Here is an 18,514-nt window from a genome sequence, read left to right on the forward strand (position 1 = left end):
GCTATGTGGGTGCCTAGTCAGCCAGCCTGTCAGACATGCCTTCTTTTAATAATAATAATAATAATAATAATAATAATAATAATAATAATAATAATATATTATTTATACCCCGCCCATCTGGCTGGGTTTCCCCAGCCACACTGGGGGGCTTCCAACAAAACACTAAATATTCCTTCCCTTTCCATTCTCCCTAGTCTCCTGCTTTCCTTCCCCCCAACAGCCAGTCAGCATTCTGTGCCCAAACAGCGTGCTCAGTCCTCACTAAGCTGCTTTGACATTTCCCCCTTACTTGGAGGTTCCTCTCCCCTAAAACCGTTTTTTGTTTATTTTTTGCACTTCTACAAAGCTTGGGCTTCCCCCAAGACTGCTGATAGCTCCCTCTTATACATGGATGGTGCTATTTTGACTACATAAGTGTGTGTGTGTGTGTAGATCTAGATAATCTATATGTACATGTGTGTGTGTGTGTGTGTATATAGGAGAGAAAGGGACTAGAGGGCAGTTTGGAGCACCTACCTTGCTTCCCTTCCTGTGATTTATTGGGTACTTCCTCCACGCAGTCCGATGGGAACCAGCCCACACGGCCCTTTACCTGTCCCTCCCAGAAGCCTCCTTCCCCAACACTCAGCACTGAAAAGGAGAAGGGCACTGTTAGGGGCACGAACACGCTTTGGACGAAGGTGGCCAGCCGTTCACCATTTTGTTGCTTATTCAGAGCCGCTGTGGCACAGGGGCCAAACCTGATCTAACAGAGACCTGGTTAGAGTAGCAAACCGAATCCAATTAGCTGTCGTCGTTAAAAGCCCTGCCTCTCCCCCCTTTTTTTTGGAAGGTGTGCTCTCTGAGCATTCTCAGATACTCCCTGCATCTGGGGATCCTGCTAACACGATTTTAAGCTAATAAATGAGTAAGCATTGGGTCCTTCTGTACGGAACTTGCTTTTTGTTGTTGTTTCTAGTCCCCAGCATCTGAAAGCAGCATGGCTGGGCCACCTGTGGCTCTCCAGATTTCACTGGACTACAACTCCCATCGTCCCTGCCCATTGGCCATGTTGGCTTGGGCTGATGGGAGTTGGGAGTCCAACAACACCTGGAGGGCTGCGGAAGGCGCACCATTGTTCTGCAGTGTTTTTTCCCCAGACAATGTTGTGATCCATCACCTTTCGTTTTACATCTTCTGCTTTAAAATACAAGCTTCTAGAGCATTGGAGGGGAGGCGGGAATGTTGTTTAAAAGCATGTATTAGGACCCTCACATATTCCTTGGGATGCTGGGAAATAAATCTAAATGTGTTTTCTGGAACAGTGATTACTTAACTGTGCTCCACAGTCCAGCAGTACATACTCTCCAGTATCTTGACTCCCAAAACCATGATGCACGTCTTCCTAGTCATGCTCCTGTGCAAGTCACGTGACCTGCACGAGACCACAAAGTCCAAAAGATGTGAATTTTGGGGCCCATGCTCTCGCACAAGAGCAAAATGCAGCCCTGAAAATGTGCTGGGGGTGTGCGCTCGAGAGATCCTGGCATGAAATCGTACGAGATCACAGCACCCAAAAATGGCCACTAGTCTCCGTTTTTTCCAAGACATTTTTTTCCACCAGGCCCAGCATTGGAAAGAGACATCCTTAGGGAGCTGGGAAAGGACTAGCGTTGCTGACTAGAATGCTTTTCTGGGGCTTCAATGAACACCAGTTGTCCACCATTGTCAATGCTCCCAAAGCCCTAAAACAAATCCTTAGTATGCTGTGTTGAAAGCTTTTGATGTAGAGGAACATTCAAAAATTATGTTCTCCATCTGCCCATAATACAGTCCATTGTACCATTCCCAGAATTCTGCATCTTCAAACCTACTTAACTGTAGCTTGTATAGACCAGGCCTTCAGTAAAACCTGGTCTCTTATCTTAGGAAGAATAGGGTCTCACTCTCCCCTAGTAATTTGCTTACTGCACAGTGTCTTGAGATCTTCTAATTCCTTTGGAGATTGCTAAATACTAGTTGGCTGGGTTTTCTGCAGCATTTTTGAAAGCCAGAAGCCATCAACACCTTCAGTATCAAATATATATCTATAAGCATCTGTCCAAGCACCATGGTCCTTATCTAGTTTGTGATCCTATAGGCACTTACTTGGGAATGAGCTCCATTAAACTCAGTATAGGTTTGTTCTGAAAGTCTTTGTAAAAAGGTCTAGCTGACCAGCCTTCCACTGAGCTGTGCAATCTGCAGCAGTTAGACCACTGAACTCCTATTTGTGAGTCCTCTGAAATCACTTGCAGACCTCCATTTTGTACCATACTATTTAGGAGATGTCACACCATCATTTAAGGTCCTATGACTGTGTTGTTTCACAGCATTTCTTGTACTGACAGCATTTTTGCAGTCTTGTTTCACAGCATTTCTTGTATTTGTAAATTGAGCAACAGCACAATTATAAACCTTGTATAGATTTCACTGGCCGTTGCCTGTAGAATCAATCACCAGTTCTATAGGGCATGTTCTTGGGGGCAGAGGTTTGTGCTGGTTCACAATTGCTCTCTCCCCGCTATTCTTACTTTTAGCCCTGCTTTGCACAACTGCACAGGAGTGCAGAAGGAAGTTTCTTATTTGTAAGCCTGTGAAGTGACTGGTCTCCCTCCAACATGCTGGCAGTAAAAGAATGTTGCAGTCCTCAAAGAAGAAGCTAAGCAGAACTGTGGTCTGTGATACAACACAGTTTAAGAATCACTGCCCTAGAATATCACAGCCCCATTGAACACAGCGGGTGCACTTTCAACTTCATGGCTCTATCTTCAGTAGGGGAAATATCATAGCTCTCAATGACAGCACATGCTTTGTATTTGGGGTTTGATTCCCAGCATTTCTAGTTAAAAGGATCTGGTAGTAGGTGATGGAAACGACATTTGCCTGTGAACCTGCAGAGGCGCTGCCAGCCTGTAGAGATAGAGGGCGGTAACACCAGTCCTATGCAGAACAGACTCACTGAAGTTAATGGACACGACTTAGTTTCATTAATTCCGATGGGTCGACTCTGAATAGGACTTAGTTGAATACCGCCCAGTATTGGGCTAGATGGATAAATGTTCCACAGCTTATCTAAGGAGACTTCCTACGTTCCAACAGAATATAACACGTCTCTTATTTCAGGTACCGCAGTTCAAAAATAATCCCTGCTTCACAAAATTCTGATCTGGCCACCTTTCTCTGGACACAGACACACACTTAAGACAACGGGCCACTCATGCGTGGCTGACAGATGCACACCAAGACATTCTAGACACCAACTAAAGACCACACACACACACAAACAAACACAAGCCAAGCCTCACAGTTTCCCTGATTCTCAGCTACAGCTGTATCAGCCAAACGCAAGATTCTGAAAGTGCAAGGTAGGGGGCAACCTCCCTATACAGTTGTACCTTGGTTCTCGAACGCCTTGGTACTCGTACGTTTTGGCTCCTGAGCACCGAAAACCCAGAAGTAAGTGTCCTGGTTTTCGAATGTTTTTCAGAAGCTGAACGTCTGATGCGGCTTCCGCTTGAGTGCAAGAAGTTCCTGCTGCCAATCAGAAGCCGCGCCTTGGTTTTTGCATGGTTTCGGGAGTCAAATGGACTCCCGGAACGGATTAAGTTCGAGAACCAAGGTTCCACTGTATTCAGAGAGAGGCTCAAGTTCCTTCCTGACTAAGGGACCCATCAAACCCTACCATCTGGGTATATAGTGTTGTTTCTCCCTGCTCCCACTGAGTGTAAAATCTGGGTTTCCCCACTCCTGCTGAGAAAACTGTATGGGCACATGTTGGGGAAAGTACAGAGCAACTCCATGATTTTAAACTGGGTCCTTTAAAACCCCCCAAACACTCCATGGAGTCCTCATCTACCCCGCATGTAACATGTCTTTCCCATAGATCCAGATCAGCCTTCCTCAACCAGATGCTGCCAGATGTTGCTGAACTGCAACTCCCATCAGCTCCAATGGTCAGGGATGGCGAGAGTTCCAGTCCAAAAGATTTCCAGGGCTCCCAACTGGGAATGGCTGGTCCTGAAGATTCACTCCCTGGCATCAATGGAAGGGATGGGTAGGACTATGATTATAATTTCTCTCTTTCTTTCTCTTTAGGAAGCCCAACTGTTCTGCTTTTTCATGTTTTTTGTGTGTGTGAGGCTGGCTACGACAAAGTCAAAGAACACCCATGATAAGCCCTTTGGTCTCTCCCAAAGAACCCAGGTGCCGTGGGGCTCAGAGAGATTCCCTAGGCAATCCAAGGGTGTGCGCAGAGATCAACGTACCCTTGATCTTCTCGCCCTTGCTGATGGAGAGCTCACCCTCGGCCTGGACCTGGTACGGTTTCACAGCCATGAACGTGCGACCAGGCACAGCCGAATAGAGTTTCCGCTTCACTCCCCGGCTACTCAGCGTGCTCCCCCCAGCAGACTCCTTCTGGTAGCCACTGGAGCTGCCAAGAGAGAGAGATACCAAGAGTTAGGCAAGTATGATCCGACCGAGTCCGGAACCTGACCTGCATCTTTCTCCTCTCGCCTCTGCTCTACCCTACAGAGACAGGCTTCTTGCAAACACTCTGATCTTCCTTGTTGGCCTGGAGGGCCAAGCTATCCACTAAGTTAAAATGCATGTGCTCACTTCAATCTTTCTGTCGTTATTATCATCAACATCACTGTCATTGTCACCATCCTTTAACATTACAGCAGCAGGGTTCCCTGTTCAGGATTCAGACTGCAGCATACAAGGAAAGGGCTTCATGACCCTTCCTCCCTGCACCATGATCTCAATAAAAGTTTCCTCCCAAAGCTGTTACCAGCCCAGGACGGAAGCTGCTACTTCTTGGGCAATTAGTAGCCGGGGGGTGGGGTGGATTTTCATTAGGAATGCGGCAAACTCTCCATCCAATCCTTTATGACACATTCCTGGTTGCCTCTTGCTATTCTTTTTGAAATATGTAAATTTAATGCACATTTAATGTGGCAGAAGTGTGGCCTGTGATAAAATGTTGCAGCGCAGAGTGTTCTTGTTCAGGATCCCAGTCAGCCACCTCGGCCTTCTTTCAGGAGACTCCATTCCATTCCTCCTCCCCATCCTGGTCTTCTGGTTCCCCCAGCAACACTTAACAAACATCCTATGCCCACAGAGCATAGTCCAAATCGGGCTATTTTTGGATAACCCCTCGGTGCTGTTTTGCCTACATAAGGATCCACACTCAGAGAATGGATTTACTCTTATTCCTCCTGTCTTTTATCTCCAGTGGGGCTAATAGCAGCTTCAAAGATTTGTGGTCTTGATTGGGAGAGCAGTGCAGAAATGAGGGGTGGGAGCCGGGGATTTAAACACCTCCACCTGCCCCCAGTGCTGCTGCTCTGGTAAAGATTGAAGGCTATCCCTCTGACTATTTTTAAGGTGTTGTGTTTTTAAAAGCTGAGAAATTTTGATCCCCCACACCATATCCATTTCAGCCCTTAGCCACTCTTTTCCCCAAGAGGAGACAGATCTCATTCCATCTCAAGGGTGTGTTGGATACAGAGCAATGGTGGGAGGAACCAGCTAGGGGACCCCCAAGTGACGAAGGCTTAGAGCCCGGGGGTTGGTGGTGGGACGACGAGGGGTGATCAGAGGGAGAAGACTGGGAAGAGGAGGTGTTGGAAGCTGAAGAGGTAACCGTGCTCAGTGAGCTGAGAAAGTCTGTGGCACAGAGAAATCCAGACTCAGAGGCAGAAGCTAAAGCAGGAGACAAGGGAGGCCAAGAGGCAGGTATGGGTCAGGCTTGTGAAGAGGCACATGTATCTCCTGCTGTGACAAGCTCTCCCTCCCTCCTGGTCTCCCAGAATCAGGAGAGGCATGAAGAGGGAGAAGCAAAGACAGGCCTGCAGGTGCAGTCTCTGATTGCTTGGGAAATGCCCTGGAGAGGTGGAGACATAGCTGGCTATGGGGAGGTGGGAAACTTTAGTCTCAGCAACTGCTTCATGGGAGAAGACTTGAGATTAGGTCTGACACTCCTGTGCTGATCTTGCTTTGCTAATAAACAGCAAACTCCAACTTGCTCGGGTGATTTACTGCTGGCTCGCTCCTGTCGGGTGTTCCCGAACCTGTCCGATCCTGGCAGCTGTGCCATCAGGGAAGGACTTGGGGACAGATGTCCAGGGCCCAAGCAGCAGGATGTGAAGGAAGCACCCAGGTTCCCCCAGCAAGCAGCAGGCTGGCTCGCCACATTTTGAAATACACATTGTCATATAAAGAGCCCCCAGTAAGACCATCAAGTCCAGGGTCTAAAATTATCCTGCTGCATCACTGGATCCCAGCCCCTTTCAAAGGGGAACCAGGTTTTCAACCCCCTCCCCCTACTCTAGAGTACCAATGTGGCATTCTGGAGGTCTTCCCCTGGCACAACAAAGTCCCTGGATGCCCGTCACACCATTCATTATGAGGCACCAATGTTTTCTCCCTTGAAAAGTACATAGAGCTGAAGCTGGAGGAAGCGATGAACTTTCCCATTTCCTCTTATCAACTATATGTGCTTTTCCAAAACCGAGATTGGCACCTGAGCATCTCAAGAGAAAGCGAAGCAACCAAGAAGACAGGGGGAAAGGGGAGCAATTTAGGTTACTGAGGAACGCAGAATAGTTGGGTGAAAGAATAGGTGCCAAAGGAATCGGGGAAGAGAGAGGGCGAGTGTGTGTGTGCATGGACAAGCACACACACTAGAACCAGTGAAACAAATCCTCTTGAAATTGCAAAAGAAATCCACTGTAATCTTCATCAAATCACAAATCACATCTGTCTCTATCGGCTTATCTCAGATCACTGAAGCCTGGAGCCTCACATATGAAGCCCCAAGCCTACCTGGGCCGACCGCGCTGCTTCTTAGCCTCGTCCGTGTGGCGCCCGCGTGACGGAGAGCGGCTGCGAGCGCCACGGGGACTGCTGGAGCTGCGCAGGGTTCCCGTGGTGATCTTCTGGCTCTGCACGGCCACAGTGGCAGATGGGGTGGACGGCGGGGCATAAAGCATCCAGTCTGGGAGGTTCATGCTGGTGTCGCTGTTGGCTCGCAGCAAAGTGTGTGGCACTGCCAGGCTCTGGGAGCCGTCCCGACGCCGGCTGACGTATTGCGGGGTCTCCTGGAAAGGGACTGAAAGGGACGGCCATGTCAGAGGACAGGTTTGAAACAGGAAAGCTGGGGAGGAGAACATCATGGGGATTTGTACCCTGCAACCAAAAGCCTTAATGGGTTGTGAGCACAGCTGGTGCAGACCTGTGTGTTACGCTGGAATTTCTTGTGGGAGGCTAGCATAGTTAAATGTTCAGGTGGTGTTGCTGAGCATGCCGTTTAGCTTCTCGGGACTCTCACCTTATGTTTTTGGATGAAAACATGGTTCTAGGTCATATGGTCGCACGGATGTGCTTGAAAACACGTGGAAAATGCCTGTTGGAAACCCAGAAGCCTGAGGGGCAGCTGAAAAAGGTTTCCAGCAGTGAGGGAGAAGGTTCTGCACAGATCTTTGTCGCTCCCCACTGACTGGCAAAATCTGAATGTGTGAAATGGGGTGACTTGTTTGCTCTAGGGTTGAGTGGGGACCTTTCCCTCAGAGGTGCCCCCAGAAGACCTTCTGTAATGCTGGCGGTCTCAATGGCTGTGAGCCTACCTGATAACCATGGCTATGAGCTGCCATTTTACATTTCCCGCAACGTCCCACAGTGTCCTACATAGCCTTGCTATGGAGCACTGTGGAAAATCAAAATGGCAGCCCTCAACTTCCCACAATGTCCTGTAATGGTACTATATTGGGCACTCTGGAGCACTGTGGGAAATTTAATATGATGGGCAGGGATCAGTGCAGGTGGATACTCCCTCCCCCACAAGATTCTGGGGTCCTGGCAGCTGCCCAAGGGTGCTGAAACTGGGCCTGGAAAAGAGCAGGCAGGAAATGGCTGAGAGGAAAATGGAAGAGGTCAAGACACTGATAGCGTGGAGAAGATTATGACAGCAACAGCGGTGCAGCAGTGAGGAAGAGCTCAGCTATGAAAGTCAGGCTGTGTCTACCAGGGCTTGCAAAACATGCCAATTTCCTGCAAGTTAGCACAATTTTAAAGAGAGCCCAAATCATGTTTTAAAAGCTCCAGTAATGCAGCAGCCTGGATAAACAAGTGAATACCTAGGTGCCACCATTAAATGTCCAGTTACCTGGGATTTCTTCAGCGCTGGTCTCTGTGATGTCAACTAAGTGGCACAAAACAAGCAGTTGGTGCCATATCCTACTGCAGGCCTAAGGCCCCTACAAGCTTTCATTTACATTTTGGAATGTACACTTTGTGAATACTGCTAAGGCAGAAGACAGTAACATATAAATCAATTGTACAGTCTTGCCAAGGTTTTCTATTTACTTTATGAATAAAGAAAATGCAAAAACCAAGGTGTCATTTGTGAAAAGAGGCTCAATGCTGAATTTAAACCAGTTCAGCTCTCATGGGCTACAGGCTTCATAATGCTAAACCCTTGTTAGAATGAACCAAGACTTTCCAAGGTTGTTCACTTCCCCCTCCTCACTCCTTTTCTGACACGGCTGCAAAGGGATTAGAAGCTTCCACTTCTGTTTTAGATCGAAGTTGTTTAGTACGTCGTCCAAACACTAAACTGTGGTGAATCTTAACCATACTCAATGAAACCAAACCAGCTTCATAAACCACAGTTTGAAGATACGTTGTTTCCGCTAGCGATTGCTAAGATTAACCACAGTTTATAGTGTTTGGACAACTTGCAAAATTTACGTTAATCTAAAACAAAAGCAAACGAACATGAATTATTCCTTGCAGCAGCACTGAAGGTGAAGGTAGAGGAACATGCAATCCCAGGGCGAGAGGCTGGGTTCATTTTCATAATGCTAAATTGTGGCTTAGTGTTATGACCAGACATGTTATCTCACAAAGTTCCCTGGGAATTGTAGTTGTGAAGCATTCCTTAAAAATTCTTTTCCTCATTAGAGAACTACAATATTCAGGGTGCTCATTGGTACTGGTGTATGTGGAGGGAGGAAATGGGTGTAGGGGAGGAAGTGTAGCCATATAGCCAAGAGGACCTACGTGTGAGTAGGCATGTTATCTAATTGCACTGCAAATCCTTTATGTTCGTAGTGGAGGAATGTTAACAGCACCCACCCTGCAATCAAACTCACCAACATCTGAGTCCCGGTGGCTCTTGATCAGCTCTCCCAGCTCAAAATTCCCTGTAATGACCGCAACCTAACATGGAGAGAATATGTGTATGCACAATGTTTATTTTCCCTCAGGAGCACTGACAAAACTGTACAAAACTAGGGATCTAGTTTGTTTGAGAAGCTCAAGGCTGCAGTGATTGGATCCCTCCATTTGGCCCTCTGTTGCCGGAATCCACTAGCTACCCAACGTAAGGCAATTTCTTAGCCCACCCTGCGGGCTAAAACTGGGGAAACTTGTGTCCACTTCAAAGTGGAGCTTTCACATTGTGGCTTGCTTCTTCATACACACACCTCCCCAATCCCTGATCCTGAAAAATTAAATATCAGGGAGAGCAGTCTGAACATGGGTTTTCCCTGAGTTTTCTATGGTTTAATAGTAGCACATCGTCATCATCATCCTTCATATGAACCCTTGTCTGCAGCTTGGGCTGATGCAGCCCAGACACAGGTTTAGCACAGCCTTGTAAATAAGCCCACTAAAGTTACTAGACTGCCATTTATTTATCTTTTTCCTAGTACAGGGTTGGAGCACTTGCATCCTTCCTGGGTTGCCTGGCATAGGAGTGACGGAGAACCCTGTGCCAGCCGGTTTACTTACCTGCATGCCACTCCTCCTTACCCAAGCTAGCACACCTCACCTGCTATCTATGAGAATGTGCCCAATTCTTCACCATGCCTCTTTCCTAATTAAATATACACCCCACCTTTCCTCCACGGAGTGCAAGGTGGCCTACAGGGGACTCCCAGGCAATCTTCTGTCCAGGTATTGGCCAAAGGACTCCAGCATATCTGGAGAATATGGGCCTTAACTCTTGCAGAGTTGAAAGGAATTCTGGGTCTTACTCAGGTTATACCACTGTATTGTCCAGGACCTCATGCTGCAGATACGTTCACATTCTCTGACTCAGTCTAGACCCAGAGGCGGCTGCTTTAGCTGAGCTCCTGCAGGCCAAGGAGAGGTTTGCAGTATATCAGCTAAAGGGAGGGGCTGTGGCCCAGCAGTAGAGCATCTCCTGTGCATGCAGAAGCCCCCCCAGGGGGGCGATCCCTGGCATCTCCAGATAGGGCTGGGAGAGACCCCCCCAGCCTGAATCCCTAGAGAGCCACTGCCAGTCAGTAAGAAATTACTGAGCTGGATGGACCAATGGTCATTAGCTCAGTATAAGGCAGCTTTCTATGGCTTCTATTGATTCCTACAAGCAGGGCAGAGCTACTGGTCCAGTTTGCCTTCAGAACTCCCAAGCACTCTTTTTTGCTACAGTATTTTGAACCAGGGCTAGGGGGACTGTGAGCTCCATCTGATGGTTTTTTGGGATTTAGTGCAAGGTGGAGATGGAGAAACTGATCCCTCCTCGTATTTCCTATGCTATGCAGAATTAATGACACCGAGGCGCCAATGCTAGCGACAAGGTGAGAGCGCCTAGTTCCAGATCTACAGAATCAGCCAGTAAAAGAAATGTACCTATTTCCTTGTGAGAAGTGCAGGGCAATCCCAACAAAATGAAACCAGGAAACTATTATTCCATAGTATAATAAAGGTAAAGGGACCCCTGACCATTAGGTCCAGTCGTGGCCGATTCTGGGGTTGCGGCGCTCATCTCGCTTTATTGGCCGAGGGAGCTGGCGTACAGCTTCCAGGTCATGTGGCCAGCATGACTAAGCCGCTTCTGGCGAAGCAGAGCAGTGCACGGAAATGCCGTTTACCTTCCTGCTGGAGCAGTATCTATTTATCTACTTGCACTTGACGTGCTTTCGAACTGCTAGGTTGGCAGGAGCAGGGACAGAGGAACAGGAGCTCACCCTGTCGTGGGGATTCGAACCACCAACCTTCTGATCGGCAAGTCCTGGGCTCTGTGGTTTAACCCACGGTGCCACCCACGTCCCCTTAGTATAATAGATCCACCTAAATCCCCAAACACCCATATTGACATGGGCAGAGACAAGACATTCAGGGGCTCAGCCCTGTGATGTCTTGGTTCAGATTAGATCAGTGTGTCCCACTCTCGCTCTCCCTTGAATCCAATTCACCACACACACCTGGAAGGCAGTCTGACCATGGTTGTTCTTGATCTCTTTGTTGGCTCCCCGGTACAGCAGGATGCGGGCACAGCTCTCCTGGGAGATAGGGGAGGGGGAGGAGAAAGAGAAGGAATGAATAAGGCACATCTTCCCTCCATCCTGTTCTCGGTGGACAAGTTGCCAGCAGCTAGCTCTAGCAGAGAGGGTTCACCTGTGGCACACCGAGTGCTGTGGGACTCCAACTCCCATCAGCCTCAGCCAGAACAGACAATGGTCAGGGATGCTGGGAGCTGTAGCCCAACAACCTATGGCAGTTTACAGGTTAGTGACCCCTGATCAAGAGATCTGCAAAGGTGCCAAGAATGTGTGTGCATCGGTAAGTCCCAAAATGGGTTAAATGAGATTAGAATTTATTATAAGACTACAGTGCAAAAAGTAATATTTACATCACTTGCATCACTTGCTCTGCATGCCTTTGCCTCACCCACAACTGTCAAGTAACTCCTGGAAGGCTGCCCAGAAAATAATCCAGTCCTTGGGCTGAAAAAGGACCCCCAACCTTGCTCTGAGTTCAGCCCATACTACCTATTACTTGAAGGATAGTGCAAGGGTTGTTAAAGGTAAAGGGACTCCTGACCATTAGGTCCAGTCGTGGCTGACTCTGGGGTTGCGGCGCTCATCTCGCTTTATTGGCCGAGGGAGCTGGTGTACAGCTTCCGGGTCATGGGGCCAGCATGACTAAGCCACTTCTGGCGAACCAGAGCAGCGCACAGAAATGCCATTTACCTTCTCGCCGGAGCGGTACCTATTTGTCTACTTGCACTTTGACGTGCTTTCGAACTGCTAGGTTGGCAGGAGCAGGGACCGAGCAACGGGAGCTCACCCCGTCGCAGGGATTTGAACCTGCCGACCTACTGATCGGCAAGTCCTAGGCTCTGTGGTTTATTTTTTATTTTTTATTAATGAATATTTATTAGCTTTTTGCACAATAAAACAAAAACAAAGATAAACAAAAAATAACAAACATACCAAAAAACTTTAAAAACAGTTAAAAACACATAAAATTTCAATTGCTTAATTTCTTTTGACTTATTTCTCAGACCTCCTCACAACTCCCCTTCTTGTATTCCAATTCAAATTGTTAGCTCAGCAAATCCTTATTACTTATTTCTCAACTTTAACTTAATAATTTATCTTAACATATTATTATTTTACTTTTTCTCCTTCCTCCCTTTCCTCAATTTATTTTTGCTAACCTTATTTTCATTTAATTTAATTCATTTTAAAATCCAATTCTACCTTATCCAAACTTAAACATCAATACTTATCCATCAATTCTTATTCTTAAATTTTTTTTTTCTAAGATCGACCAAGATTCCCTTCCACGAATTTCCCAATTTTCATACTCTAGGCTCTGTGGTTTAACCCACAGCACCACCCGCGTGCAAGGGTTGTTAGGACTGCTGAGTCTTTCTCACTGCCCTGCCACTGTTCACTTCCTTGCAAAAGGAAATTGGTGGTGCACTCAAGGCAGGACTTTAGGGCAGATGTCAAGAGCCCAACTCAGCGGAATGATCAGGAGAGCCACTAAACACAGCAGGGCTGTCTTATCACATGTTGAAATCCACAAGGTAATACACATTGCCATCTAAAGAGAAGGTGGAGGGGCGTAAGAGGAGACAGACTTTGTGCTGGTCATCATAACCTGCCTTGCCCCACCCTCCAGCCCTAGGAGCAACTGGAAAGAGGGAAGAGAAGTTCAGGGATGCTTTTTTAAAAATAATTTGTTAAGTTGTGTGTCTTTGTTTCTCAATTTGTACTGTGTTATTTTATGCACTGTGACTTGCTGTTCTTTTTATTGATTACGGCTTAGAAATTATTTATTGTAATTGTTAAAGAGTGAATTTCTGTTTAATCATTATTTGCTGATAAATAATTTTATTGTGTACTATGATATTCTAACGGATTACTGAATATTAGTTTATTTGATACAAGTTGTTTATTTTAAAGTTATGGTTTTTAATGACATTTTTGTACTGGGTCAGATTGTTATACGGCGTGTGATCTTTGTGTTTTTTTCAGCTTGCAAACAGCCTGGTGTATAGCAATATAGAAAGGCCGCATACAAATTTAAAAGTGAAATGAAATGAAATAAGGCCTACAGTATAAAGTGAGCTAACTGCAGCACCGGCAGCAACAGCGAAGAGGATGTCTATCAGGGTCTCTTTGAAATTGGACGGCAGGTCCTTCTTGGGCTTTGGCCGATGACTCAAAAAGGCAACTCCTGATTCAGTGCAATTCCTCCCTGCTTCCTGCCCATTTCCCACAAGTTCCATCCCAAAGAGGAAAGGCAAACTTGGATTGAACACAGCAAAGGCATCGGCCTGACCATTCTCAAACCGTTGTATGGATGGGGGTTGGGGATCAATTTCGTCCACGTTTTAATGAAAAACTACCAAATGCACACTTCACAGAGCCAAACCAGTATGTGAACCGAAACACAATCATTCTTTGAAATCGACACTTCTCCGAATTTTGTGATGCAGTTCGCCAACCAGACAGGATGTACAAAAATGCATTATATATTAGGATTTATTTATTTATTTTGCACAATTGTGTACTGCCGGGGGAAATGTGCAATACAACGCTGACCAATTTTCATGAGATTATTTTTTTTAATTAAACAAATCACAAATTGCTGCAGGAAAGTGGAGAAACCCAAATTTAAAGAGTTGGCAAAACGAGAAACTACAGGGCTTCTTCTTTTTCTACATCCGCCATTCCTACCTTGTTGTAGAGTGCGCAGATGTGTAGCGCCGTGTTTCCGGACGCATTCTGTGCCCCAGGCTCAGCGCCGTAGAACAGCAAGTGCTCCAAGTGCTGTGAGTGTCCGTGCTGGCAGGCCTGGTACGTGGGGAAGCAGAGGTCAGGGATGGAAGATGTGGGCTAGATGGTCAGATGGACAGGTGCCAAGTCACAGCCACCCCCCTCAATCTTTAGGCTTGGAGCCAGCCCTGGCAGGAGACACACACAGGATGTAAGATGGGTAACCTAGCCCTCTCAAGCACACAATCCAGGGCTGCCAGACAGGGCATCTCAAGAGCGCCTGGAAGCTCGGCCGCGATATGCAGGCCCTTACCTGGTGTATCTCTTGCCAGCCATTCTCATCAGTGGCGCCAATGTGGGCTCGGTTGTAGAGCAGAAGCTCGCAGCAGCGCGGGTCACCTCCAACCATAGCTGTGTGGTAGAGCGGAGTCAGCCCGCGGCGGTCCTTGTAATTGGGTGAGCCTCCCAGGTCCAAGAGTGCCTGCGGGAGGAAGACAGGCCGGCGTGAATGGCAAAGGCAGGTTCAGCCCAGGGTTGTTTCATGCCCCTTGAGGAATGAAACATATTGCTCCTCTTGCAATGGCTTATTGTATGGGCTTTTGAAGGTGCACCTGTTTACACAGGCATTCTCTTGCTTAATAATAATAATAATAATAATAATAATTTATACCCCGCCCATCTGGCTGGGTTTTCCCCAGCCACTCTGGGTGGCTCCCAACAGAATATTAAAAACACGATAAAACATCAAACATTAGCACATTCCCATTCTTTTAATAATTTTTGGTCTGATTGTCCCCATATGAATGCTGTGATGTGCTAAAGAGTATATGAAAAAACATTGTTCTGGAGTAAGCATATCGGTATGTAACGAATGAAGCTTTGCAGGGTTAAATAAAGAGGAAAATGGTGTAAAAAGTATAAAGATAGAGATAATCTATATTAGACACAACAATTTAGAAAGAGCAAAAATTTTGAGGTCTTAGAACAAAGGAAGGAAGTCAATATGTGTATATGTACGTAATGATTAGAATGATGATATTGTTTTATTTGTAGATGTGTGTTTTGTTTTGTTTTTTGTGTTTTTTTCCTCTTGTGTTTTGTTTTGTTTTTCTTGTTTGTACTGTTTTATTTTGGATTCAATGTTGTAATTTTTGTTGTAAATTTGCATTGAAAATATATTTTTTAAAAAAAAAAAAATCAAACATTAAAAACTTCCCTAAACAGGGCTGCCCTCAGATGTCTTTGAAAAGTCTGATAGTTGTTCTAAAGAATCATGGCAAGAAAAATTGATGGACTATGCAGAACTGGCAAAATTGACATATAGGTTACGGGACAAGGATAACTGTGACTTTAAGCATGAATGGGAACCTTTTACAAAGTATTTGAAGACGCAACAAAGCGAACTGGACTCCTTGGCAGGTTTTGAATTAACATTCACATATTTTTTTTACCGATAATAATTAGCTAAACAGTTTGAAGATCTACACAATTCTGTAACATGCAGAAAATAGCATTATTGGAGAAACCAAAGACTGGAACTGAGGGAAGTGGGAGGATGGGTTTTGTGGGGGGGAGGGGGGAGGGGGAGGGAGGAAAAACGGGGGGCCGGAATAAGGATATGTTTTTGGAAAATATGTTTTGTTATAACTTTAAATAAATAAATAAATAAATAAATAAATAAATAAATAAATGAAAAGTCAGATAGTTGTTTATTTCTTTGACATCGAATGGGAGGGCGTTCCACAGGGCGTTCCACCACTACCGAGAAGGCCCTCTGCCTGGTTCCCTGTAACTTCACTTCTTGCAGTGAGGGAACCACCAGAAGGCCCTCGGAGCTGGACTTCAGTGTCCGGGCTGAACAATGGGGGTGGAGACGCCCCTTCTTGACTTGAACCTCCTGTTTAATTTCTGCACTGTTTTAATTGGATTGTTTTATTGCATATTTTAATCACATGTGCTCATACCTCAATGTTTGTATCATTGGTTTTTATTATTGCATACTGCTTAGAAACCTATTTTGGCATGAAGCAATATATACATTAAGAGTTATAATTATGATTAATAACAACATAGAATTGTAGAATTGGAAAGGACCCCGAGGGTCATATAATCCAACCCCCTTCAATTCAGGAATCTCAACTAAAGAGTGGCTGGGGAAACCCAGCCAGATGGGCAGGGTATTGATAATAAAATTATTATTGTTGTTGTAAAGTATCCATGACACATGGCCATCCAACCTCTGCTTAAAAACCTCCAAGGAAGGAGAGTCCACAACTTCCCAAGGGAGTCCATTCCACTATTACTGTCTGGGGCAAGTGCCAAAGGGGAGCAAGTAAGGAAGAGCCAGAGATCGTTGAAAGGCTCTCAGTTCCGGCGCATGAGAAAATAACTTAGCTGATCAACATGCAGCCTCCAAAAGCGTGACTCCTCCAAAAGTGCAGGCAGTGGCTCTCCCCACAAAACATGCACCATAGACAGCCTACCGAACATGGTAACCCCTGCGCAGAGACACACTATGGATCCACAGACTGAAAGCCAGAGTGGCCCCTTCTGTGACCCTTTGGCTAGCAAATTCAGCTGGCATGGAAACCCCACCATATTGGATTATGTTTAACAGGGAACCCAGAAGATCTACATGTGGCACAAATCCTGGCATTAGTTTGGCAGCTTCTTGCGGCAGCGACCCGTTCCAGCAAAATATTGTAAGAGCCTCCAGGAAGATCTGGCCCTGACATGAGAATGTAAGAAGACACAAGATCTACCCACCCGGGAAGAATGGCAGATGAAGGTGATGGATTACATGGAACTGGCGGAAATGATTGGCAGAATCCGAGACCAGGGAGAAGAGTCGGTGGAGGAAGACTGGAAGAGATTTAAAGACTATCTACAGAAACATTGTAAAATTAATGAATGCTAGAAGGTTGTTGGAATGAAGTTATGTGGTTTTAGCAGAAATGTTTTAAAGGTTTAGGAAAAAACAGACTGTTAATTGGTGAAAGGAGGGAAAGTAAAGTTACATTATATTAAGATAAATTACAGGACAAAAATGGGAAAAGATGGAAAGGATTTGCTGAAATAGTTAACTGAACTAGAATACAAAAAAGGGAGGTGTGAGGAGGTCAATGAAACAAGCAAATGAAAGATAAGTTATGGGAAGATTCGATGTGTTGTTTTTTTAATGGATTTTATTATTCTGATTTCTCTTTTCACTTTTTCTTTTTCTTTCTTTTTTCTTTCTTTTCTTTATTGTGATGTGTTGTTTTGTTTTTGTTTAATATGGTGTTTTTACTTTTTCTTTTTGTAACCTTTAAAACTTTAATAAATACTATTTTTTTAAAAAAACACATGAGAATATAAGATGCTTTGAGCAGGGACCGCTCTTCTCATACTTCTCATATATGCTTATATATAACAACAAAAGCATAAGGAGCCGGGAAGGTGGAGGAGATATGCTGCCGCTGACATTTTCTTCCGCTCCCACATCTTTATTCTCACATCTCCCAGTACAGTACTGAGAAGGAATTGGCAATTGGCATTACCATCAGGGCTGGGTAGTGGTGGGAGCACACAGCTTTGTGTAGTGCTGTGGCTCCATCTCTCGCCCGGAAGTCTATGTGGGCACCGCCAAGGCATAGCAGCCGGATCACGTCAATGGTCCCATCCAGCTGGGCAGCTAACGTCAAAGGCGTCTCTGCAGGGAAACCACAGGGTTACTATTGTGAGGAGAGGGGCGGGTTGTGTGGTGGGCACCCCAGGCTCCCCGACTCCCCCGCTTTGTGTGCCCCCTCGATAGTTACCGCCAGTGTCGGAATCGTGGTAATTAGGATCCAGCCCTTTGTCCAGGAGCCGCGCCACTTTCTCGGCCGAGCCATGCTGAACATACTCCAGGAACTTCTTCAATCCCGTCTGGGGAAAGAGTTGCCAGTGACAGCCATTGTGGGGAGGGAAAGGGAGGGGACAGAATACTGCAGGTTGAAAAGAGGAACACAGTGGAGCTGGGCCTCACGCTTAAGCCTCCCAGAGTGTTTTGCGGGCATGAGGGGCTCAAGCAGGGATACAGATGTTTCCTGCCTGCAAGGGCTCCGCTATTCATTTCCATGGAGAGTCCCAGGTGTGCATTCTTTTGCATTCTGGCTTATTAAATGCAACCTTATAAATAAGCTCACGAAAGTTACTAGCCTGTTTATTTAACTAGCCTGCTAAGAAACTACAGTGGTACCTCGGGTTAAGAACTTAATTTGTTCCAGAGGTCCGTTCTTAACCTGAAACTGTTCTTAACCTGAAGCACCACTTTAGCTAATGGGGCCTCCCGCTGCTGCCGCACGATTTCTGTTCTCATTCTGAAGCAAAGTTCTTAACCCGAGGTAATATTTCTGGGTTAGCGGAGTCTGTAACCTGAAGCGTTTGTAACCTGAAGCGTCTGTAACCCGAGGTAGCACTGTAATGGCTTG

The 18,514-nt window shown here is 46.0% G+C and overlaps 1 protein-coding gene across 8 annotated transcripts in view; it reads right to left on the reverse strand.

Annotated features, from left to right (window-relative positions):
- SHANK1 (SH3 and multiple ankyrin repeat domains 1) overlaps positions 1 to 18,514 on the reverse strand; it is a 104,226-nt gene that overhangs the window by 43,501 nt on the left and 42,211 nt on the right. For 6 of the 8 annotated variants that reach the window (XR_014557424.1, XR_014557425.1, XM_083708940.1 and 3 more), the window contains 9 exons: positions 17,861 to 17,969; positions 17,603 to 17,754; positions 14,377 to 14,544; positions 14,025 to 14,141; positions 11,256 to 11,333; positions 9,177 to 9,243; positions 6,850 to 7,135; positions 4,287 to 4,453; positions 517 to 630 (listed from right to left, as the gene is read on the reverse strand). Coding sequence is in view for 6 of the 8 variants with exons in the window: in XM_083708940.1 (XP_083565066.1) it covers positions 517 to 630; positions 4,287 to 4,453; positions 6,850 to 7,135; positions 9,177 to 9,243; positions 11,256 to 11,333; positions 14,025 to 14,141; positions 14,377 to 14,544; positions 17,603 to 17,754; positions 17,861 to 17,969 (1,258 nt within the window). In the remaining 2 variants the exon portion in view is untranslated. The remainder of the gene's footprint in view (positions 1 to 516; positions 631 to 4,286; positions 4,454 to 6,849; positions 7,136 to 9,176; positions 9,244 to 11,255; positions 11,334 to 14,024; positions 14,142 to 14,376; positions 14,545 to 17,602; positions 17,755 to 17,860; positions 17,970 to 18,514) is intronic. The other 2 variants (XM_083708941.1, XM_083708943.1) reach the window with 2 other exon arrangements.

This window comes from Podarcis gaigeae, assembly GCF_964106915.1.
Source record: "Podarcis gaigeae genome assembly, chromosome: 13".
Taxonomy (NCBI): domain Eukaryota; kingdom Metazoa; phylum Chordata; class Lepidosauria; order Squamata; family Lacertidae; genus Podarcis; species Podarcis gaigeae.